The 23,844-nt window shown below is 63.7% G+C and overlaps 2 protein-coding genes across 8 annotated transcripts; both read left to right on the plus strand.

Annotated features, from left to right (window-relative positions):
- On the plus strand, positions 1-9,811 carry EPN3 (epsin 3). Of its 6 annotated transcripts, none has more exons than XM_054221486.1 (10): positions 2-281; positions 2,893-3,548; positions 3,928-4,046; positions 5,710-5,793; positions 6,083-6,190; positions 6,287-6,371; positions 6,954-7,262; positions 8,170-8,280; positions 8,670-8,891; positions 9,020-9,810. In XM_054221486.1, exons 2-10 carry the CDS (start codon positions 2,978-2,980, stop codon positions 9,346-9,348), a joined length of 1,938 nt encoding a protein of 645 aa, XP_054077461.1. In that variant the 5' UTR covers positions 2-281; positions 2,893-2,977; the 3' UTR covers positions 9,349-9,810. The 6 variants fall into 6 exon arrangements, with proteins under 6 accessions (XP_054077465.1, XP_054077461.1, XP_054077466.1 ...); XM_054221487.1 differs by lacking the exon at positions 2-281 and adding an exon at positions 1,400-1,506 and having other exon boundaries at positions 9,020-9,811; XM_054221489.1 differs by lacking the exon at positions 2-281 and adding an exon at positions 1,612-1,638 and having other exon boundaries at positions 9,020-9,811.
- Positions 9,812-10,172: 361 nt separating this feature from the next.
- Positions 10,173-22,057, plus strand: SPATA20 (spermatogenesis associated 20). 2 transcript variants are annotated; one of them, XM_054221812.1, is made up of 16 exons: positions 10,173-10,219; positions 11,818-11,955; positions 12,243-12,307; positions 12,716-12,870; positions 13,104-13,247; positions 13,520-13,721; positions 13,809-13,939; positions 14,046-14,150; positions 14,572-14,646; positions 14,854-15,066; positions 15,219-15,411; positions 16,166-16,334; positions 16,768-16,976; positions 17,117-17,316; positions 17,443-17,523; positions 21,793-22,057. In XM_054221812.1, exons 1-16 carry the CDS (start codon positions 10,188-10,190, stop codon positions 21,961-21,963), a joined length of 2,283 nt encoding a protein of 760 aa, XP_054077787.1. In that variant the 5' UTR covers positions 10,173-10,187; the 3' UTR covers positions 21,964-22,057. The 2 variants fall into 2 exon arrangements, with proteins under 2 accessions (XP_054077787.1, XP_054077788.1); XM_054221813.1 differs by lacking the exon at positions 10,173-10,219 and adding an exon at positions 11,248-11,408.
- Positions 22,058-23,844: the final 1,787 nt, after the last annotated feature.

The raw sequence follows: 23,844 nt of genomic DNA on the forward strand, positions 1-23,844 counted from the left end.
GCATGCGGCGGGGCAGGGGCTCGGCGCCGCATCCCCCGCGGCCGGTACCGCACCGCGCTGCACCGGGGACGGCGGGGGCGGGGGGCGCTGAGCGCCTCTACCGCTGCCCGGGCGGGCGCTCGGTCGGTCCCGAAGGGGTTAAGCCGGGACCTGCCGCCCGGGACCTGCCCAGCCAGCCCGGCAACTCGGCGGCGAGCGGCAGGCAGCGGGCAGGCGGGCTGCGGCCGCCTCCAGCCCGCTCCCACCGGCACCGGCACCGGCCGGGGACCCTCCGGCCGCAGGTAAGCGGGGCTGCGCGCCCCCCGGCAGCCGGGCTGCGGGGGGAGGAGGAGAAGGAGGAGAAGGAGGAAGAGGAAGGGAGGGGAGGAGGAAGGTTCTGGAGGCACCGCGGGCTGCGGCGGGTCGGGGGATGCCGGTGCCCGGCTCGGTACCGCGGCGCATCCTGGGGACGGAGGGGCCCCGCGGCGGGTGCGGAGCCCGAGGCGGGCGGCGGGGCCGAGGGCTCTGCCGGCAGCCGTTCCCTGCCGCTGCCTCCATGTCGGCGCTGCTCCTCCCGGCCCTGCACCTGATTAGGGATGGAGCGAGGCTTTAATCCACTCCCCCGGCCTCCCCCCTCTTCGTGTCTCGCCCCTCTGCTCTCTCCTCCTTTCCCCCGTCCTCTCCTGTTCTCCCTCCATGATATTCCTCCTCTCCCCCCGCCGCCGCCCCCGCGTCGCCTCCGCAGTCCCCCGCACCGGGCCGCGGGGCCATGGGGACTTGTCCCCGCACCCCTCTGTCCTTCTCCCACCTGGCAGCCTCTTGCTCAAGGTCACTGCAGTAATTCCATATGAGCTGCCGGGTGCTGCCGCCTTATCTCCCGCACAGCTTCTGTTTCACTGCCTTTATATTCTGGGGAAGTGGGGGGGGGATATTGTGTTCGATAAACCTCGCTGCTTCTAATGCTGCTGGCAGCGCTCCAGCCAGGGCCACGCTGCTCTCAGTCCTGCCCCAGCCCCTGCTGCCCATCGCTTCCCAGGCCATGTCGAGGTGGGCAAAGTCCATCTGGGATCGGGTCTGCAGCCGGGACGAGTGGTGCCGGAGACCCAGGAGACCTGTTGGAGGAGGGAGGGACCGTCCTGACCTGGACAAGGAGTGCTGGTGCTTGCCGGTGTTCACCGGGCTGGTGGCACCTTTGGAAAACGCGACTTTATCTCCCGCCTGGGTGTTGGTGGAAAGCCGAGCGCGGAGCCAAGTCCCGGAAGACTTTGCTGCGTCGCTGCCCTTGTCCCGAAGGCGTTTCCACACCAGGCGGGCAACGGCGTGGCCGTCCGCACCGCAGGCTCTCCCGGCGGGATCCAAAGGCCGCGCTGACGGGCTGCATTGCGAAAGGGAATCCATACAGGGAAGTGTCTTGAGAGAAACTCCGGCCGCCCGTGAGCGTGGCGGTGCCAGGCTCCTCTCTGACTCACAGGGGACGTTGCCGGCAGAGCCGTGGAGCACCCGGCTGCCGGCCCGCAGGAGCAGGAGGTGCTGGACCGGTCACACGGGTTGTGCGGGAGCGTGGCGGTCGCTGTGCGTGGCTCGTGGGCACGTCAGCACGGCCATAGCCCAGCTCCGGTGGGAGGGAGCGGTGTCCGGAGCCGGAGAGGGCTGGACACAGTGAGGCGACTGCGGTCCAGGGAGGTACCGGCACCCGAGGTGGGTGGTGGGATGGACGCGGGTAATCACTGTCCGCAGGCACTGCTGCGCGGGGGAGATATCCCTCTGCCCACAAGTGTTATCTTGGACTGGGAAAAAATTGCCGGTGAGTTTTGTTGCAGCCACAGTGGGTGCTCTGGGAGCAGCCCGGCTCCCCGGCCCTGCCGAGGGCAAGGCAGCTCCAGGCAGCCTCTGCCTCCTGGCATTGCCTGGCCCTCTGACGGAACAGGGGTAAATGGTGTCTTCCCAGCGCGCAGGGAGAAGGTGAGGATGAGGACTAGCGCAGAGCAGGGGACAGAGTGGTGATGGCTCACGTGAAGATGGGTCTGGACTGACCCGCGTGATTTTGCATCCCTGTGGGGTGCGGCGCATCCCAAGGACGGGCATTGCCTGATGGGGAGAGACCAGGGCAGCTCCCGGCCGCACCAGCCCCTGCCGTCCCGGCGCCAGGTCTGGGTGCAGAGAAGGCTTGGGCAGCTCGGGGGTTTTCGGAGCGGGGGAGGTTGCGTTATCCATCCTGCTCGCTGGCCTGGCGCTGGGGGGTAGCACCCTGAATTCACAACCCCGCAGAAGCACGTGCTTCCGTACCCGCAGCCTCTCATGGAAGCAAAATTATCAAGTTTGCTGGGATAACCCACCCGAGCGGCTGCCAGCGCCGCCGGTAAGTCGTGGCAGGCTCTGACTCACAGCAGGGTTTTGGGTTTGCACGACGCATCCTCGGCGGCACTGACAGCCTCGGGGTGACGGCCGGGGCGAGCAAGGCCGCGCGGAGCTACATCTGAGGGTACAGGGGAGCCCCTGCCTGGTGTGAGAGATGGGGGGCCTGAAACCAGCTTTGCCGGGCCTGTGGGGCTGAGGCAGCCGGGATCTGGAGGAGGGAGCTGCCATTTTCAGGTGGTTACTTTTAGAAGCAGAAGTGCAGGGTAAAATCTCCTCCAAATGTTGCTGAATCTGGAGCCAAATCTCTTGGCGGCTCTGCGATGCTGGGTATCGGCTTGCTATCAGATTTTTTTTTTTTTTTCTCCCCTTGAGCATCCTGCATCCTGTGTGTCTTCGGGTTAGCGAGCGGTGGGAGCCCGGCAGGGTGCACCTGGTGACCCGACGATGGGTGCTTCCACCTTGAGAAGTGTCCTGGGTGCCAGCTGAGGGCTCTAGGGACGGGTCTTGGTGTTTGGGGCGATGCTGAGGTCTCTGTGTCCCCGTTCCCCGCTGCAGGCGCCGGTGAGGCTGCGGCTCTGAGCACTCATTCCTTCTCCACCGTCCCTGCCCGCCGCCGGCGGGTCTCCGGCACTGCGCAGCCATGACGACCTCGGCGCTGCGCCGGCAGGTGAAAAACATCGTGCACAACTACTCGGAGGCGGAGATCAAGGTGCGGGAGGCCACCTCCAACGACCCCTGGGGACCCCCCAGCTCCCTGATGTCGGAGATCGCCGACCTCACCTTCAACACGGTGGCCTTCGCCGAGGTCATGGGCATGATCTGGCGGCGGCTGAACGACAGCGGCAAGAACTGGCGTCACGTCTACAAAGCCCTCACCCTCCTGGACTACCTCATCAAAACCGGCTCCGAGAAGGTGACCCACCAATGTCGGGAGAACCTCTACACCATCCAGACGCTGAAGGACTTCCAGTACGTGGACCGGGACGGCAAGGACCAGGGCATCAACATCCGGGAGAAGGTGAAGCAGGTGATGGCGCTGCTGAAGGACGAGGAGCGGCTGAAGCAGGAGCGGGCGCACGCGCTGCAGACCAAGGAGCGCATGGCCCTCGAGGGCATGGGCAGCGGCAGCCACCAGGTCACCTATGGCCGCCGGGCATCGCCCTACGGCGACGACTACGGCCGGGCGCGGGGCTCGCCCTCATCCTTTAACTGTGAGTGCCGCTGGCGGGGGCCCGGGGGCTCGCTCGCAGGGCTGGGGCCTCGCTCGGGCTTGCTGCAGTGTGGGAGCAGGGGTTGCAGTTGGTGCATACCCAGCCGGTGCCCATCGCTCCCCTCTGCTTTTTGCGGGGGTGGTGGTGAAGCCCGGCTCCATCTTGTGCCAGAGGCAGGGGTTTGGTTGGGCCAGTGGTGGCTGCTGGTGGTGTCCCGAGCCTTAAACCCACGGCTCGTTCGTGGTAGGGAGCTCTAATGTGGGGCTACATCCCTTGGGGATGGTGTTGGGATGGGAGCCTGGGGGAGGCTGCTGATGCACTCCCCAAAATACCCCAGTCCTGATGCCACCCCTTCACCTTTTCCTCTTTTATCTCCCAGCATCGTCCTCGTCCCCACGGTTTGCCTCCGACCTGGAGCAAGCGAGGCCGCAGACGACGGGCGAGGAGGAGCTGCAGCTGCAGCTGGCGCTGGCCATGAGTCGGGAGGAGGCGGAGAAGGTAGGGGGGCTCTGCCTACCCCGGGGGTGCGCGAGGCCGGGCATCGTCCTGCACCTTGTCTTGTCTGCGGGCATGGTGGGTCATTTCCCCAGGAGGAGGGAAGATTTTGGGGGCTGCCCGAGGCCGGTGCATGCACCCGCGACCGCACCAGGCTGCTCGCACTGCGCCCGGCATCTGAAATCGCCAGCAGGCAGATGGAGACACGGGCTGTCCCTGCTCCCTGTCCTCGTACCGGCAGGGACAGCATCAGGCTGAGACCCATCCAGCCTCCCAGACCCCAGGGTGGACTGCGGGGGGTGTTCTGCATTCACCTTGACCCCCTCCAAAGCTGGCTGCCCTCTTCCTCTGAGGGCTTCTGGTCTGAGCCCCCCCATTCCTCTTCCCTTCCCGCGGAGGTTTTAGGAGGCGATGCCTTGCCCAGCACTGTGGTTGGTGAGGTGGGTGGGGGGCCAGCAGCGTCCCCAGGGCTGTGCACCGGGCTGGGGGGCTCAGTGGGGCCAGGTGCCCCCTCCCACCGGCCAGTCCTTTCCAACCAGGCTAAAAGGAGCGCTGGAAAACAGCACCAGGAGCAGCCAGGCAGGGATGCAGACAGCAAGCGAGCTGCTGTCCCCGACCGTGAAGCCTCCCCCGGGGCTGTCCTCCCTCCTATCTGCTGGCCGAGGCCCATTTTCCACCTGGGACAGCTTATTTGCGCACCGGCTGAGATTGCCACCGGCTGGCACGGCCCGTGCGGCGCGCACGGGTACGGCACGCAAAGTCAGAGGGACGTGGTGACCGAGGGGCTGTGTGCCCGGGCCAGCGGGCGTCCCCTGGGGCTGGCACCGAGCACCGTGAGCTCGGTCCTGCTGGGGCAGGGAACATGTTTCGGAGACAGCGCTTGCTGCTGCCCATCTTCCCCTGCCTGATGGAGGCTCTTTCGGAGACGGAGCAGTGCGTATATCCCTATTTTTGTCCTGGAATAGCAGTATTTATAGCTTCCACATGCTGCTGTGATGAGCACTGTGGGAACGTGCTTTTGCAAGCGTTGCCTGTTGGAGGCCGTCTGGGCGGCACACGCGTGTGCACGCTCACACACGCTTGTACAGGTGCACACACACACACACACACCCCGGGGTCCCTGTTCCCAGCCCCGGCTGGTCCCATGCCACCGGATGAGCATCCTGGGGTGCCGACCAGGACTCTTACGGTGGTATGGGCACAGCCTCTCCCCAAAATCTGCCTCACGTCTGGGTGCTTTTTCCCCAGAGGAGCGGGGCCACGCAGGGTTCCTGAATTGAAGCTGGTCGCCGTCGCAAACCCTCCTCCCCAGCTGGCTGCCGGGGCGAGGGGACACCGAATCGATCCCCTCTCTGCATCGGAGTCCCTAAAAACCTCACGGGGGAGATGGAGATGCTGGCTGCCTAATTTAGGGTTGTCCTAGCCTAGATACAGTGGCAGGTGATGGGGCAGGGGGAGGAGCTGGGGCAGTGGCCGCAGGGGAGCCTGAGAGCACAGGGGCACCAGGCTGGGGGTCCGCAGGCCGAGCCAGCGGGAGGATGGGTGCAGAGATGCTGGGCAGGCAGGCGAGGGGCCGCAGGAGAGGCGGTGGCGAGGATGGGGACCTCCGAGCAGCCCCACGGGCCGAGGGCAAGCTGAAATGTCACCCAATTTCCTCTGTTGGCAGAAGCCACTTCCTCCAATTTCCAGTACAGACGAAGAAAGGCAATTGCAGCTAGCGCTCGCGCTGAGCAAAGAGGAGCACGAGAAGGTACCTGTGCCCCGCAGCCCCGGGCGCTCCTCTCTCCTTGCTCTTTGGGCTTCTCTTCGGGGCGCCGGAGCCCGAAACGCCGCCTTGCTCCGGCGCCCGCTTTGCTTTTGCTGCTCCGGGGCTGTCTGCTGAGCGCTCTCCCGGCGGGCTCGGCCCCGGAGGAGCCGTCTGCTTGGACGCTGGGACTTTTCGGGGATGCGGTGGCAGCTCCTGCGCTGGGTCTGTCTCCCGGAGAAAGTGCCGGCCGCGGGGCTGCTGAGCTCACGGGCACCGTCCCTTGTCCCCGCAGGAGGTGAGGGCTTGGCAAGGGGAGAACTCCCTGCTGCAGAGAGCCGCGGAGGAGACCGCCCAGGGCAGGGAGGAAGAGGAGGAAGAAGACAAGATGAAGAAAAGCCAGGTATGGCACTGGGGGACTGGGTGGCCACACAGCCAGCCTTGGGCTCCGGGGCAAAGCTGGGCCCCCCTCACCTCTCTATTCCCTTTCTGTTCGCAGTCCTCTATCCTGGAGCTGGCAGATATATTCGGGCCGGCGCCGGCCCCCTCCGGCCACACGTCTGCCGACCCGTGGGATATGCCAGGTGGGGGCAACTCGCGGGCTACCAAAGCTCGGGACGGTGGCAGAAACCTCTCCCTCACCTCTGTCCCTCCCCACTTCCCCACAGCTCAACAGTAGGGACCTCTTGCTTCCCCCCCCTCTGCTGCCCGGGCCATTGCACGCCTGGGCGGTGCTGGAAGATGAGGTCCCCCAGGCACATCCCACACCATTCCCCTCTCCCATGGCTTCTCTTCTTGGAGACAAGGAGCCTCCGGGGAGACCTTATCGCTCTCTACACCTACGTGAAAGGAGGGTGTAGTGCAGTGGGGGTCAGTCTCTTCTCCCAAGGAACAGGCGATAGAAGAGGAAATGGCCTCAAGTTGCACCAGGAAAGGTTTAGGATGGATATTAGGAAAAATTTGTTCACCAAAAGGGTTATCAAACATCGGAACAGGCTGCCCAGGGAAGCGGTGGAGTCGCCATCCCTGGAGGCATTTAAAAGACGTGCAGACATGGTGCTGAGGGACATGGTTTAGCAATAACTTGGCCGTGCTGGGTTAACGGTGGGACTTGGTGATCTTAAAGGTCTCTTCCAACCAAAACGATTCTATGATTCTTCTTTCAGACATGAAAGCCAAAGCGGAACAGGCAGCTTCTGCCTGGGCCGGTGCTGCTGATCCCTGGGTGCCGGTCCCAGCTGCTGGCGGAGAGCCACTCTCCCAGGCCAGCGCCTCGTCCCAGCAAACCTCCGCCGGGCCCTGGGATTTCCCTCCCGCCACCACGGCAGCCTCCGACCCCTGGGGGAAGGCACCCCTGTCTTCTGGCTTCCCTCCTGCGGACCCCTGGGCGCCGGCATCCCCCCCAGCCCAGGTCCCTGGTCCTACACCAGCTGCTGACCCTTGGGCCGCTGTGTCCGAGCAACCTCCCAACCCTGGTAAGAGGCTCGAGTGACATTTCGGCTTTGCTGGGGACCGCGGGCAGCGTTGGCCATCGCTGCCCTCCTGCCATCAGGCATCCCAGGTGCTCCCCTGCTTCCTCCCACCGCTGGCTCTGCAAACACCCCCCCACCCCGCTCTCCTGCCCCGCAGCCGGACCTCTGCTCAACCCTCCGCATCCTGAAGACTTCGAGGAACTTGTAGGCTTTGTCTCTGCACAGAACAGGCTGCTTTAATTAACATGGCGCAGTTAACGGAGCCCTCCCACGGGAGCGGATAGCAGCCGCTGCACCGCTGCAGCAGTGGGGTGATGGGATGTGTGTCGTCCCCCTCCCTGTGATACCTGTCTGTTTGCTCCCCCCAGACCAGCCCCACGTGCCCTGCCGGGACGGTTGCTGCTCGCAGGTGCTGCATTGCAGATGGGGAAGCGGGTGTAGGAGCAGCCGGTGTTTGAGAGCTCAGCGCCGCTCTCGGTTCCTCCTCGGTGCTTCCTCCGACCCCGCCGAGGTCCCCCCTCTGCTGCCCTCCGTTTTGGTCCCCGGGGAGGGGAGCGGAATCCACCCGGCGGGGCCAGTGCTGGTTGTGCGAGCATTCCTGCAGACCTGTCCCCTCCGCCTGTCCCCGCTGGGGCTGGGAAAGGAACCTGCCTGCTGCAGGGGGGTGGCTGGGTCACCACTGCCCACTCCAGATGGGGCTCCTGGCCTGGCTCATCTCAGCCCCCCGGGTCACTGCACGTCCCCGACCCCCAGCCCCCCCGTCCCCTCGCCGCACGTCCTCCTCTCTGTCTCCTCGCAGGCAGGGGCCTCCTCGCAGGCAGCCGCCCCTGCCTCCCTCCTGCCCGTACATCTCCCCCCTCTCCCCTCCCCGCTTGCCCCCCTCCTTGAGTCTCTCCTCTTCCCCCCCCAGCCCCAGGGGGGGATGCTTTCGACCCGTTTGCAAAGCCACCCGGGCCAGCCGAGCCGCCGGAGCAGGAGCCCCCGCAGCCGCCCCCCTCTGCCAAGTCCAACAGCCCCGTCGGTAAGAGCCGGGGGGGGGCGGGCAGGGGACGATTTGGGCAGGCGGGGGACGGTGCCATGTCCCTGCCCGTGGCGGGGAGGCAGCTGCAGGGCTGGCCGGGCTGTGCGTGGCTGCTGCCTGGGGTGGCCAAAGCTTGTCCCCACCTGGACCTGTGCGTGCCGTTGGCTCCGGTCCCTGCGTGCACCCATGTCCCCAACCCTGCTGCCCCCTGCGGTGGCTCGGGGCGGGGCGGGGTGTCAGGATCCACAGCCTCAGCCCCACCGCATCAAGCTGTGACCTGGGGTGCAACGTATCGTTAGTTGCCCCGTGCGTTGACGGTGGGGGAGGATGCCATCCCTCTTGGTGTCCCCCTGTCCGGCTCACGTGGCTTCTCTCCCCTCCTGCCCCAGAGCTGGACCCCTTCGACGACCTGTTCCCCAGCGGGAGGCAGGACGGGGGCAAGAGCTTCGACCTGACCAACCTGGCCGACTCCCTGCCCGAATCCGGCAAGGAGCGGAAGGACTGTAAAACCCCCGAGGCTTTCCTCGGCCCCGCCGCCTCCTCCCTGGTCAACCTGGACTCCCTGGTCGCGCCTGCGCCGGCCTCCAAGACACGCAACCCCTTTCTCTCGGGTAGGTGCCGCGTTGGGGTGCTGGGGGGTGTCTGGGGGGGGAGGAAGAGGAGGGTTGGGGGTGTGGTGGTGGTGGCATGGCTGCCCTGATGCATCCCTGATGCATCCCATCCTCTCTCTCCGCTGCAGGTCTGAGCACGCCGTCCCCCACCAACCCCTTCAGCCTCGCCGAGCAGCCCAAGCCCACGCTCAACCAGATGCGGACCAGCTCGCCGGTGCCTGGCTTGCCCGCCGGCCACCCCGCCAACTCCATGACCTACAGCGCGTCCCTGCCCATGCCCCTCAGCAGCGTGCCCCCCGCCGCTGCCGCCCTCCCCGCCTCCGCCAGTGCCTTCCCGCAGGCCGGCGCCTTCCCTGAAATCCCCGGCAACTTGCCCAACTTGCCACAGCCTTTACTACCGCTCAGCGGCCCCCCGGCCCCGCCGGCTGCTCCGGGGGGGCTCAACCCCTTCCTCTGAAGTTTCTGGACGTAGACTCTGGCCCCTTCCCCGGCTGTTAGAGACACCCCCTCCCCAGCCTTTCCTCCCACCAAGACATTGGGGGGGCCAGCGGTTTGCTAGCTGCAAGGGGAGCGTGTGTCCCCCCCCTCAATGCCAGCCCCCTCCCCATGCCCTCCGGCTGGGGGGCAGCCAGCATGAGCCCCCCCCCGTGCTTGACGGGGTGAGAGGGGACCCCCCTTCCCCTGCGAAGGATGGAGCCATGGCGCGGGCCCCTCCGAAGGGCTGCGGTTTTGGGGGGGGGCTGCGGTGCATGGGGTCTCGCTGCTGGATGGTTCCCCCCCCCCGTCCCCCGTCCCCCCTCCCACCATCCCGGGGTGGGGGGGCTTTGCCCTGGCGCTTGTGGGGCAGCGCTGGGGCTGGGGGGAGCTGGGGTTCACCCCCCCCCCCCTTCCCCATGCTCCCTACACTGGGGTCCCCGGCTGGTTCGTGCCCCCCCCGACTGACACTCCCCCCCTTCCCCCCGGTCGCCCCCCCCACATCGCCACTCGCCCCCTTCCCTGCCGCTGCCCCCAGAGGGACTGCGGGCAGGACCACCACCACCACCCACCCCCACCCGCGGGGGGGACCCCTCCCTGGGGGGGGACACGACGGGACGGCGCGGGGAGGGGAGGGGAGGGCAGGGGGGGGCGCTGCCTGCGAGACAATAAAATGCTCTGACGGACCCGATGTGCGGCTCCGGGACCGGGGAAGGCGGGGGGGGGGGGGGGGGAAGGGGGGGGGGGCGGGCCAGATGGCGGCGGCACCGCCCCGGTGACGGGGAACGGCGGCGGTTCCGCCCCCCCCCCCCCGCAGTCGCCATGTTGGCGGCGCCGCTGCGCCGGGCCCGCAGGTACCGGGGGGGTGCCTAGACCGGGCGGGGGGGGGGGGGGGGCGCCGGGAGGGGCGGGTCCGCCCCTCCCGGCGCCCCCACCCCCCGCCCGGTCCCGGCCCCCGCTGCTCTTTCCGAAACCCCGCATCCCCCCCGCATTCTCCCTTGTCCCCTGACCGCGCCCCCCCCCCCCCCCCCGACCCCCGCACCCTCTTAAATCCTTTCTGCGCCCTGACACCCCTCCTGCATTCACCCGGCAGCCTCACCGCATCCTCCCCAAATCCTCCTTGCAACCCTCCTGCATTCCCCTGAATCCTTCCTGGGTTCCTGCACCCCTCCTGCCTCCTCCCTAAATCCTCCCTGCGTCCCTTCTGCATTCCCTTAAATCCTCCCTTTGTCCCTTCTGCGTTCCCCTAAATCCTCCCTGCATCCCTGCACCCCTCCTGCATCCTCCCTAAATCCTCCCTGCATCCCTGTAGCTCTCCTGCACCCTCCTGAAATCCTCCTTGCATCTCTCCTGCATTCCCCTAAATCCTCCCTGCATCCCTGCACCCCCCCCATATCCTCCCTAAATCCTCCCTGTGTCCCTGCACCCCTCCTGCATCCTCCCTGCAGCCCTCCTGTATCCTCCCTATCCTCCAGTATCCCTCCTGCATCCTCCCTGCATCCCTCCTGTATCCTCCCTATCCTCCAGTATCCCTCCTGCATCCTCCCTGCATCCCTGCACCCCTCCTGCATCCTCCCTGCATCCCTCCTGCATTCCCCTAAATCCTCCCTGCATCCCTGCACCCCTCCTGCATCCTCCCTAAATCCTCCCTGCACTCTTCCTAAATCCTCCCTGCATCCCTCCTGCATCCTCCCTAAATCCTCCCTGCATCCCTGCTCCCCTCCTGCATTCCCCTTAAATCCTCCCTGCGTCCCTCCTGCATCCTTCCTAAGTCCTCCCTAAATCCTCCCTGCATCCTCCCCGCATCCCTGTACCCCCCGCATGACTTTGCGTACTCCCTGCACCCCCTTCCTGCACCCCTCTCGCACCCTCCCCCCCCCCTGCATCCCTGCGCCCCAGCCCTGCATCCCGCCCAGCAGCAGGAGGGTCTCTCTGGTCCCCTCCTGTCCCTCGCTCCCCTGGCCACGCAGAGCCCGTGCCACCCTGACCCCACACCTACCCGTGCACCCAGGGGAGGGGACTTCCCTCTCCGAGGACACACAGGTCAAACCCCGCAGATGCTGCTCCCTTACCCGTGGCTGTCGGGTGGCCGTGCCCCCAAAGGATGCTGGTGGGGGGCTGGAGGGGAGGGAGCCCAGGGGGTGGCATTCCCCATTCCCCTGGGGCTATGAGGAGCCGGAGGAGAGCTTCCAGCAAGTGGGGAGGACTTTGTAGGGTCCTGGGAGGGGGTGGAGGTGGACCCAGCCGTGGTGGAGCCAGTCAGCTGTGGGGCTGAGAGCAGTTGCCCGGTGCGGGGAGCCAAGAGCGGGGAGCAGCACCCCATCCCGGGGCCATACCGGCACCCGCGGGAGCCGGGGTGAAGGTGGTCCTGGTCTGGGGCGCCGTGGCTCTCTCCGGGGGCTGCGCTTCGCTCTGGCGAACGGGGAGACGGTGACCCCGTTTGGCATTGCAGGTGTGTGTTTCTAACGGGGAGCATGACCATGGCCACGGGGGGGACGACCAGCTCCCCCAGCGTCCCTCGTCACGCCAACCGCCTGGTTAACGAGAAGTCCCCCTACCTCCTGCAGCACGCCCACAACCCTGTGGATTGGTAAGAGCCACCAGTGCCTGTCTCCCTCCTCCTCCCCTTGTGTCCCTGGGGCCGGGGCAGTCGCTGCTGTGGAAGCCCTGGCAGGTAGAGCAGCCTGGCCTTCCTGGAGCACAGAGGGGCCTTCTGCGCAGCTCCCCAGGGTCTCGGGGTCCACCCTCCTGAGCCAGCTGTGTCCCCGGCTGTCCTTACCACTCTCCATGAGGCAGTGGCTCCTCAGGCAGCTTTAGAGGAGCCCAAGTCCCAACAGCGGTGACCCCTGAAGGTCCTTTTTTGTCTTTCCTCCACAGGTACCCTTGGGGTCAGGAAGCCTTTGATAAAGCAAAGAAAGAAAACAAGTTGATATTCCTGTCAGGTAACCAGAAACGAGACATATTTTGTGTTCCCACGTGATGTTCAGTAGATGACAAGCCGGGCTGTGTCCTGAGCTGGTGTGTGAAGAGCTGCACGGGGGCGATGGACACTGGGCACTAATTCTCTACCAGCAAGAGAGGGCTTTAGGAGCTCTCGCTGAAGATGGGCTGCATCCAGGGGCCTTCCTGGCTACCAGAGTCCTTGGCCAGATCTTAGGAGCAAGAGCTGGAGAGCACAGGAGGCCCTGCAAGCCTCCATGCTCGCAGGAGGCCTTTCTCTTCCACCTCTTCTCCAGGCAGGCAGCAGCTGTTCCCCATATCAGGGTGTCCCACCTCTGAGCGATCTCCCCATAACGTGTGTCCTGCTCCCCGCAAAGGGCCTTTCCTGACCCACCTGAGCTTGTTTTCAGTTGGCTACTCCACCTGCCACTGGTGCCATGTGATGGAGGAGGAGTCCTTCAAGAACAAGGAGATCGGAGAGATTATGAACAAGAACTATGTGTGCATCAAAGTGGATCGTGAGGAGCGGCCAGATGTGGACAAAGTGTACATGACCTTTGTGCAGGTAAGGGAGGCACGGGCAGGGCTTGGCAGGCTCTCTCAAGATGAGGTTCATGGTCATGTTCCTCAGGCAAGAAGAACCAGTCTGTGGGGTGGTCTGAATGGGGCCATGCATGGTCACAGGTGTGGAGAGAAGCACACGTCTGTCCTCAAGTGAGGCACGTCCGCGTGCCAGAGGGGTACAGGACAGAGGGTGCCTCTTGCATGACCTTGGTGCACCCATGGTTTGTCTTTCAGGCAACCAGCGGTGGAGGTGGTTGGCCCATGAGTGTCTGGTTGACTCCAGACCTAAAGCCCTTTGCAGGGGGGACATACTTCCCTCCTGAAGATGGAGTTCACCGTGTTGGCTTTCGGACCGTGCTGCTTCGAATTGCAGAGCAGGTATGGAGCAGGAATGGCTTAGCAGGTGGTGCTCAACCAAAGGGACAGCAGGGAAACTGGTCTGGGCTTGATGGGTGACCGAGTTAAGAGTTACAGTCATGAGGAACAGTAGCCCAGAGAACATGTCAGAGCTTCAGCTGGGTTAGAGGTGGATTGGAACTGATCTGGTCAGGGGGGCTGAGAACTGACGGCGCAGTCTGGGCTGGTGCAATGCGGGAAGCAAAAAGAGAGGCAAAAAATGGAAGAGCTGACTTTCTCACTCTGCTTCTTAGTGGAAGGAGAACAAAGATGCTCTGTTGGAGAACAGCCAGAAGATCCTGGAAGCGTTGCTGCACGTGTCTGAGGTCCGTGTTCAGGGCCAGGAGTCACCCCCGCCATCCAAAGAGGTGATGGCCACCTGTTTCCAGCAGCTCTCCAATTCCTATGATGAGGACTACGGTGGCTTTTCCAAATCGCCCAAGTTCCCCACCCCAGGTCAGTCTGGCCTCTGCTGCTGAGCCCTGCAAGGGGTTAGGCAGCGCCGGGGGGCAGAGCCCACCCCACATTCTCCCTCTATTTCAGTGAATTTGAACTTCCTCTTCACATACTGGGCCCTGCACCGAACAACTCCAGAAGGTGCCCAGGCACTGCAGATGGCTCTGCATACCCTCAAGATGATGGCCCATGGGGGCATCCATGACCACATTGGTCAGGTAGGAGGAAAGCCTCGGGGGTAAACCCCTGGCATGCCGGGGACTCACGGGGTGGAGACATGAGGTGGAGATGTGGGGTGGAGATGTGTCCACTTGGTCTTTGCAGGGGTTTCACCGCTACTCCACCGACCAGCACTGGCACGTCCCTCACTTTGAGAAGATGCTGTATGACCAGGGGCAGCTGGCAGCTGCGTATAGCAGAGCATTTCAGGTAGGGCTGCGGCATGCCTCTGCCTGTTCCCCAAGATGTTGTGCATCCCATGGGCATGTTCCCCTTCATCTACTTGTCTTCATCTGGACAGGAACGCAGCACAAATCCGTGGCAGTTCAGCCCCAGGGTTTTGAGCATAATGGGGAGGGACCGGCCTTCTGGCTGGGCTTTGCTGGAGTCAGCAAACCCGTGCTGCTGCGTGTGACCTTGGTGTCACTGCAGGGTTGCTCCCCAGTGCCTGCAGATTTCTGTCAGAGATCTTACTCTGAATCCGTCTGATGTTTAAAATCCTTGGACGTTCAAATGTGTTTCCCTGCCTTTGCCGGCTCTTTAAATCAGAATCACTTCTTATACCTCGCTGTGTCTCTTGCCTCCCCCTCTCCCCGTTGTAACATTGGCGTCCACCTCGTGCCTCCCGCAGATCTCTGGCGACAGATTCTTTGCCGATGTCGTCCAAGACATTCTGCTCTATGTCTCACGGGACCTGAGTGACCAGGTGGGTTGTTCCCTGAGCTGGGCCAAAGGGAGATGCTTACCTTGGGAGGTGGCTCGGGGGGGCTTTTCCCTCCCTCCCTTCCCAGCTGAGCTCAGTCTGGGGCACTGCTGCGGCTCGCTGGCCGGACTGCCAGCCCAGCAGTGATGAGGAGCTGGGTGGACATGCTGTCCCAGTAGCTGGAGGGTCTCTCTGTTGCTCTTTTCCCAGGCAGGAGGTTTCTACAGCGCAGAAGATGCAGATTCCTACCCGACCGCCGCATCCGGAGAGAAGCGAGAAGGAGCTTTCTGTGTGTGGGCAGCCGAGGAAATCCGCGCTCTCCTTCCTGACCCTGTCGAGGGAGCCACAGAGGGGACGACCCTGGGAGATATCTTCATGCACCACTACGGAGTGAAGGAGACCGGCAACGTGAGCCCCATGCAGGTGAGGGAGAGCAAAGACCTGCCCGGTACCAGGAGCGTCACTGGGGGACCCGCACCCCTAGGCGTGGGGGGGTGGCAGAGCAGCCCCAAAGCATGCGGGGTCCAACCCCTCCCCAGCCTGGTGGCGTTCCTAGAGTGGGTCTCTCCTTTCAGGACCCCCACCAGGAGCTGAAGGGCAAGAACGTCCTTATTGTCCGGTACTCCCCGGAGTTGACGGCGGCCCGGTTCGGGCTGGAGCCGGGTCGACTGGGTGCCCTGCTGCAGGAGGGCCGGCAGAGGCTGTCTGCAGCCCGGGCACAGCGGCCGCGGCCACACTTGGACACCAAGATGCTGGCGGCGTGGAACGGTGAGACATGGCTCAGCTCCGGGGATGCCTGCCTTGACCGAACCCCCTCCGCAGTGCCCAGAGCCAGCAGGGTTTTTGGGGCTCGTAGCGACGAGTCCTGCTGGGACCGGACAGGCCCCCACAGAGGCGGTGGGTGGGCTGGGGTCCAGGGGGGTGGGAGAAAATGGGGGAACCAGCCCCACACCACAAGCCGTGGGGCTGCGGAGTGTCAGGATGTTGCTCTGGCTTTATTTTCCTCCCCTGTTGCCAGCAGAGAGCAGCAAAACTCTTCCCCTGGCTCAGCCCGGCTCCCCTGGTTGGGCTCTGGGGAAGGGGACTGAACTGGGGGACTCGGGCAGGGCACGGAGCTCATCTCCACGGCTGCATTAGCCAGGGGACCACAGCTCTGTGACCGTCTGGGTGTCCTGCAGCAGGTAATAACTGCAGTGGCCAGCAGTAAATGCCTGGGTAGCTGGGTCTGGAGCTGGTGTGAGCTGGAGTTACACCACATCCTGCAGACAGGGAGACTCGTAAACCCTGTTCCTGCCCGCAAGAGAAGGCTTAGCTCTTGCTGGCCTTGCAGCGCCCTGCTCTTCTCTTTGGTGACAGTAAGTGACTTTCTTAGTGGTTTGGACTGAGTGGAAGAGCTGATGGCTGAGCCCTGACCTGCCGTGAACATCAGGGATCCTTTAAACGATGCTCTAAAGGAAAACAGCGATACTCTGCCCGGTTCCTTGTGCCCCCCTGAGCCTGTCCCCATGTCTGTCCTACGCAGGGCTGATGATCTCGGGCTTTGCCCAGGCTGGGGTGGCCCTGGGCGAGCAGGGGTACGTGAGCCGGGCTGCGCGGGCAGCTGCCTTCCTGCGCAGACACCTTTTCGACCCCGCCAGCGGGAGATTGCTGCGGAGCTGCTACCGGGGCGAAGACGACTCGGTGGAGCAGAGGTGAGCAGTGGTACAGAGAGTGTCTCCGGACCGACTGGCCACCCCACGGGTGCTCCCCAGGCTCCTGGCAGTCCCCGTCCTCTCCTCCAGGCAGGACGGAGCTCGGAGGGAGGGAGGCTGTTGGCCTTGGGCAGACCTGCTTCTGGTGCAGTTTGGGATGGATTAGTGCACCGCACCCAGCCGGGAGGAATTAAGGTCAAATCCTTTCCCATTCCTCATCTTCCAAGCCTTCCCCTGCCCTCCCCTGTCTACAGAAACCCAGGGCTGAGCCGTGTGATGACTTGGCACAGCCGCTGCTTATCTTGGTCGGAGCTCTGAGGTGACATCTCCTTGGGTAGCAGAGACCAGTAGGTAGAGCTTTGCTGGGTTGGAGAACATTTCCCACCTGGCCAGTGTAGAGACCCTGATGCTCCTTCCCCGTCTGCCACTGCAGCGCCGTGCCCATCCAGGGCTTCCTGGAGGATTACGTCTTCGTCATCCAGGCTCTCTTTGACCTGTACGAAGCCTCGCTGGAGCAGGGCTGGTTGGAGTGGGCCCTGCAGCTCCAGCACATGCAAGACAAGCTCTTCTGGGACCCCAAAGGCTTTGCGTATTTCTCCAGCGGGGCTGACGATCCCTCTCTGCTCCTGCGCCTGAAGAATGGTAAGCTCGGGGCCATGGCTGTGCTCTGCATGGGTTATAGTGTGGGGCAGCTTAGGGAGGGCAGGGTTGGTGTCCGGCTGGAGGACCAAGCCGTGGGGTGGTGAGGTGTTGGGCTGATGGAAGAGGTGTTGTCCCCGCAGACCAGGACGGAGCAGAGCCCGCCGCCAACTCTGTCACTGTCACAAACCTGCTCCGAGCAGCTTGTTACTCCGGCCATACGGAGTGGGTGGAAAAAGCCGGGCAGATCTTGACTGCCTTCTCAGAGAGGCTGCAGAAGATCCCGATAGCCCTGCCAGAGATGGCCCGGGCCACTGCTGTCTTCCATCACACCCTCAAACAGGTACGGGCTGGGGCTCGTATGTCCCCTATGGGACCTGCCTAGGGACTGAGGGGGCTCAGCGGTGGTGTGGATGCCATCACAGCTCTCTGCTTTCTCCCTCCTGCCACCCACGCTCTCCTGGGACAGGTGGTGATCTGTGGGGACCCCAAAGGAGAAGACACGAAAGAGATGCTGCGCTGTGTCCACTCCGTCTTCAGCCCCAACAAGGTAGAGGTGCCCACCCCACTGCCAGCCCTGCTCTACCAGCTGCCACCACCCTCCCTGCTGCCGCCTGCATTGCTGCTGCCTTCAGCCTTCCTCCCAGTGCAGCTGTAGCATCCATCCTCCTCCTCCTCTGTCCTGCCTCCCTTCTGGGGAGCATCCTCTCCTGCCCTTATCTGTATGTGCAGCCAGCAGGACCACGGCTGAGCCCTTGCGCTCTCTCCCTGTCACAGAGAGAACCATGGAATGGTTTGGGTTGGAAGGGACCTTAAAGATCATCCAGTTCCAACCCCCCTGCCCTGGGCAGGGACACCTCCCACCAGCCCAGGTTGCTCCAAGCCCCGTCCAGCCTGGCCTTGAACCCCTCCAGGGATGGGGCAGCCACAGCTTCTCTGGGCAACCTGGGCCGGGGACTCACCACCCTCAGAGTGAAAAATGTCTTTCTGATATCTAATCTAAATCTCCCCTCTTCCAGTTTGAAGCCATTACCCCTCGTCCTACCACTCCATGCCCTTGTAAAGAGGCCCTGCCCAGCTTTCCTGGAGCCTCTTTAGGGACTGGAAGGGGCTCTAAGGTCTCCCTGGAGCCTTCTCTTCTCCAGGCTGAACCCCCCCAGCTCTCTCAGCCTGTCCTCACAACAGCGGGGCTCCAGCCCTCGCAGCATCTTTGTGGCCTCCTCTGGACCCTCTCCAACAGGTCCATGTCCTTCTTGTGCTGGCAGCCCCGGTCAGGGAGCGGCTGCAGCAGCCTCTGCTGTCACTCCTGGCTGTTTACACTGCGCTCAGCCTGAGCTCAGCGTCCCCAGCGCTGCTCTCCCCAGGGAAAACCTTTCGTTCCGGTGTGGATGTGTCATGCCCGGTGTGGATGTGTCATGCCCAGTGCAGATCCAGCCGGTGGCAGGGTCACCTTTCTCCCTGGAGCCACCCTTGCATCCTTGGGGACTGTCAAGGCGGTACCTCTCTCTGGCTGTGGGTCCCCCCGCCCGGGAGAGGCTGGCTCTTCCCAAAAGCGTTGTCCCCAGCTGTACTCTCACTGTGTGCTGGGGTTACCGGGGCTCCGCTCGCCTCTGTCCCCGCTCAGAGATGCGTCACTCAGTGCATCCCACGGAGGGGCCGTGCTGCCGCGGGGACGGAGCTGTTTGCTGCCCGGGGAGCTGGCGGGGACAGGCAGCATGGCAGCTGGCACCCGTCACATTGGGCGGGCAGCGTCCCTGCCCGGGGATGGGTGACTCACATGGTGGCAAGGCTGTCAAGCCAAGGGAAGTGGGGCCGGGCTGCGGGCAAGGGGGGGCTCAGCGTTTCAGCCTCTGGACCGGATTCATCCCCGCCTGTCGGGGTCCTGGTGCCAGGGACTGGCACGTTGAGCCGCAGCACGTGGGGAGCTGGCACCAGGGCCAAGGCACCAGTTTCCCTCTGCAACCCCGGCTGGGGTGAACTGGGGACGGCTGAGCCGTCAGCACGGGATTCCCGCTGTCCTTGCATTAGCTCAGCCCATGGAGGCTTTTATCCCTGACCCTCTGCCTACGTGCCCAGCGGTGTTTAATGCCGGTGTTGGAGGACAGTCACAACTTTGGAGCGCGGGTGGGAGACACAGCTCCTGGTCCTTCCTCCGCCATCTCCCACCCAGCAGCGCCCTTGGCCGTGCTGGTCCCCGTGGCGAGGCCGCTGCTCCCGCGCTCTTCCTCTCTCCCTGTGAAGGATTACGGTGGGTGACCCAGTTTGCAGGGCTGGGAAGGGACGTGGTGGCAGTGGGGAGCCCAGCGCCACTGCTAATAACCCACTCCTTTTCCCTGCAGCTGGTTCAGCCATCGGTCCCCCGAGACCAGGCAGGTTCCAGGGGGGGACACAGCCAGCAGCTATGGGGTCTGGAGCAGAGCAAATAGCGCAGCCATTCCCTCCTGCTAAGCTGGTAACAAGCCTGGCTGGTGGGGACACTTGCCCCGCAGGGGCGGGTCCTGCTCTCCTGGGCTGTTGCCCTTCTTGGAGCATGGAGGAAGAGGAGGGCTGGATGCTCTGGATGGATATTTCCATGGGGGAGCAAAGCCATGGGGTTCGGGAGGTGCCTGAGGACAGTGTCGCCCACCTGGGCTGCGTGCCGGGGGCTGTGCATGGAGGGGTGCGGGCAGGGTGGGTGTCTTGCATGTGCCTCCTGTTGTGATGGCGGGATGGGTCAGGAACCGGTCAGGAACCGTCCCGTTATCGGCCTGGGGTTGTTTCCAGGGAGAAGGACCGTGGCAGGAGGATCTCTGCTGGGGAGGTTCTCTCCCTAGAGGAGCGCAGCCCCACAGGGGCTCCTCCGGTGCCACACTCCTTCCCCGCGGACGGCATCACCTCTGGCAGTAGCGATGGCTCCTCGCCTTCCAGAGGTGATGGAGGGGAGGGAGGAGAATCCCACTGCTCAGGGGGTGACGCTGCCTTCGGGAGCAGCCTGCTGCCCAACAGCCATCCCTCTTTCCATGCTGCATCTCATGGGGACACGGATGCTCCTTTTCCCACCCACCTTCAGCCCCCTCCAGCTTGGGGCAGCCCCAAGTCCCCCATTCCGGGGATGCAGCAGCTTTGGGAATCAGCTTTGCTAAGAAGTTGGGGAAACATCACTGCCGTGTCCCCTGCCGCCCCTGCTCCCTCGGTGCCAGCAGGGCGCTGGGGGCTAGGCTCGTCTGCGGGAACACAATTAATTAGGTCGTTCCAGTAATTAATTCCTTACAAACCTTGCATTGAAATCCTTGCTGTAACGAGGTGCCGATGATAAAATGCCATTGAGGTCGCAGGTTTAAGTGGACCCCGCGCCCGGAGGAGCCCATTGTGGCAGGCGGCTGCTGTGGGGATGCGAGTGCTCCAGGGGCGATGCCGGTGGCTGCTCCCCCTGGGGTCCCGGTGCCAGGAGTGGAGAGGGTTGGATCCCTGCTCCAGGGCTGGATCCTGGCTCCTGGTATAGATCCCTGCCCTGTTAATGGTCTTTAGGGTAATTATGAAGGATCCCATTATCTCCTCAGCTGCAGAGCGCTAGCCTGCCGCTCGCCTTCATCCTGGCCCTGCAAGAGGACCTTAGGGAGCTTGTGAGAAAAATGAATAATGAATTTCAGATTGGACATGAATTGGTAATTAATCACTCCTGGAATTAATTCCAGACAAAGGCGAGGGGGGAGGAGGTTGGGGGGGGCTTGGAGCAGGAGGCAGACAGGGAGATGGGCTGAGCTGCAGCTGGGTTAAGGCAGAGGCTGAGCGGGAGATGTGGGGCGATGGGGGGCCAGGAGACGTGGGGCGATGGGAGGGGACTGCAGCAGCCGTTATTCAGGGCAAGGGTGTGGGGACACGGTGACCCCCTGGGGACACAGGGGGTGAGGGCAGGACTGCACGGGCATCCCTGCTGCGTGTCAGTGCTGGGCTCGCTCCTGGCCGTGGGGCCGGTGGCAGAGGATGCTGTGTGCCAGGCGAGCGGTGCCGTGGTGGGGATGCGTGTGCAGTGTGTGGCAGTGTTTGGTGTCGGCATCCCTCGGTGGCATGAGCGGCATGAACATGTGGCGAGCGTGTCGGTGCTCAGCTGGCAGGCACACTCGTGGGGTCGGGGCCGGGGTGGGCGAGGGGCAGCCGTGTGCTCCGGTGGTGGGATGTGGGATGCTGCTGCCATGCCTTGGGCTCGGGAAGGGGCTGCGCTTTGCTCGCCCATCACGTCTGTGTCGGCACCATGCTCCCTGCCAGCTCCCGGCCTTTCCCCTGATCAGCCCGCAAGCCCTGAGGCTTTAACAAACATTTTCCCTTTCAGAAAAGCTAATTATCACAGCAGCCCTCACCCTTGGCCGGTGCTGCCTTGTCAGCTGGGAGAGCCCCTGACCCACAGCTCGCTGGTGCCTTGAGTTTTTTGGGAAGCGTTTGGGGGGCAGGAGCTGGGCTGCGGGGTGGGACGGGGCGATGCTGCAGCTGGTGCCGGGGCTGGGGCTGTCCCTGGGCTGGGCGAGTGTCCCCAGGGAGCCGGCTGGCTCGGGCATTCCCCTCCGGGCCGGTGTGTGCTGGTCCTTGCACTTCATCCCCGGCTGCCGGGTGTCCGGAGGGGAAAAGGGAGGCAAAGCTGGCAGGGCAGGTGTGGACCGCAGCCCCCTGCGGCGCAGGGATGATGGGGACATGGCAGAGGGCCGGTGCGGGTCCCTGTCCCCTCCCATCTTCAGGCGAGCGCGTAGGGGGACGCTGCCAGCGCTTGGCACGTCTGCGGGGAGGGAAGGACCAGCTGGCGGGCGCTGGCTGTGCTCTCCGGCTCTCACGGCTCCTTCTCCGGCAGGTGCTGATGCTGGCAGACGGAGACAGCGCTGGGTTCCTCTACCGCCAGTTGCCTTTCCTGGCGTCCCTGGAGAGGAAGGACGGGAAAGCCACTGCCTATCTCTGCAGCAACTTCACCTGCTCCCTGCCCGTCACCTCGCCCCAGGAGCTGCGTGGGATGCTCTGCCCATGAGCCCCTCGGTCCCTCTGCCTGCGAGGGCGAGACAGACTGTCACAGCAGGCTGGGAACATGGGAGACACCCGTAATAAAGCCACCCTGGGCATCAGCTGCCTCCTGGATGGTTCTGGGCAGCACCGTGGGGCTCTGCCCTCCCCTGCCCGCAGCGGGTCGGGCTCTGCCTGCGCCGTTCCTCTGGCAGCATCTCCCGCATCCCGGCGCAGCCGGCTCTGGTCCCCGGTGCTGGTTTTTGGCAGGACACCCACCAAGGACCATCTCCTCCCCCGGCACGTGCGCTCGCCCCTCGCCTCGCCTCTTCTCGCCGAGGAGAAGGAAAACAAATTAAATATAAATCCCAGCGCTAATGCAGAAGTCAGATGGGAAAACTGTTAGGGTTCCTATAGCAACCCGGGGTAACATTTTCAAAAGCACCTGGATGACTTGGGACTCAAGTGCTTTTGAAAGTGCTACCAGTTACAACAGCCGTGGTATTTTTCCATTACAGGGGAGATTGTAACATACATTAAGTTAATATATAGCGCACACAAAAAAAACCTGCTGATTACCACAGCGGATGAAAACGTGCCACAAAATCCAGCCTAAGCACTTCCAAACAGCTAAACATCCCGTCCTGGCTCTGCCAGGCGTGCAGAGACCTGGTACAGCCTGAGAAAGGACTTTTTAATCTGGTTTTCTTTGTAAAAGTGCAGGCAGCCAGTGCCTGCGTCCATGCTAGGATGGGGCTTGCGAGGCTGTCCCGCTTCCCCTGGGACCCACGGCGAGGTGGGGAGCTTCCGTGGGGCCGGGGTGGCTGGAGGGGACAGGCGCCAGGGCTGGGGACCCTGGGAGGTGGGGGTCGGTGTGCCCCACGGCTGTCCCGGGCTCCTGAGCATCGCTGTGGGTCGGTGCCCCCATCCACCACCGCCATGGCTGGGGATGGCGAGAAGGGAGATGTCTCACCCGCACCTCGGCTGGGGCCGTCAGCCCTCCCTGCTGGCCCCTGCTTTTGCTTGCAGAAGGTTTCACTAACAGCACAAGAAATAACCCCTAAAAACACCTTTGGGCCAGCATTTGGGGAGGGGGGCGGTTTGCTCTGAACTGTCCCAGCAAAGTCGAGGCTGGGCTGAGGGTCTCACCGTCCTCGCTGGGGGCTCGGCCGCATCCTGCTGACCCTGGCCATGGGGACGGCGCTGCCGGGTCTTGGCGTCTCCGCAAATGGAGATAACCCACCCTGGCAGAAGCGGGACGCCATCGCCAACCGCACAACTTCCCTTTGCTGCAGCATAAACTTTATTCTCCCATCCCTCCCCCTCAACCTTCCTCCTCCTCCCTGCTTCCAAACGGGTGGGTACCACATTTTCAGCATCACTCTGACACCTCGGGGCTCCCCAGCACGGCAGCCCGCACCCTGGCCGGCAGGATGCCGTCATCTGGCGGTGAAGCATCCCCAAGCCGGGCTTTCCAGCGGGTGGTGCCAGGATTTGGGGATAACCAGCCAGGAGAAATGCCTTTGAAGTCAAAGAGGAATTTTGCACCTCATTTCGTGAATGCTTTCTATGCTTGGGGAAGAGGAGGGGTTTTATTTTTCTCTCCTCTCTTGGTTTTAAAAGCTGAAGTGTTTCTGGAAATCCAGCTGAAAATTGCTGGTTTGGCAGATGGCTGGCTGCTTTCCTCTGTTGTTTTTTTTTTTGGGGGGTATCTTTTTTTTTTTTTTAAACTTGGCATCTCTGCTGCGGGGATTGATTTGACACCCGTCCCCGTGAGCACTCGGAGCGGGTGGGTGCTGTGTCTGTGCCAGGAGAGCATCCTCGGAGAGCGGGGCCGGCGCTGAGCACCCACAGGGATGCCCCAGACATCTTGGGCCCTGTGGCCAGCCAGGTCCATGTGTGATAGCTG

Source organism: Rissa tridactyla, chromosome 15 (assembly GCF_028500815.1).
Source record: "Rissa tridactyla isolate bRisTri1 chromosome 15, bRisTri1.patW.cur.20221130, whole genome shotgun sequence".
NCBI classification, from domain to species: domain Eukaryota; kingdom Metazoa; phylum Chordata; class Aves; order Charadriiformes; family Laridae; genus Rissa; species Rissa tridactyla.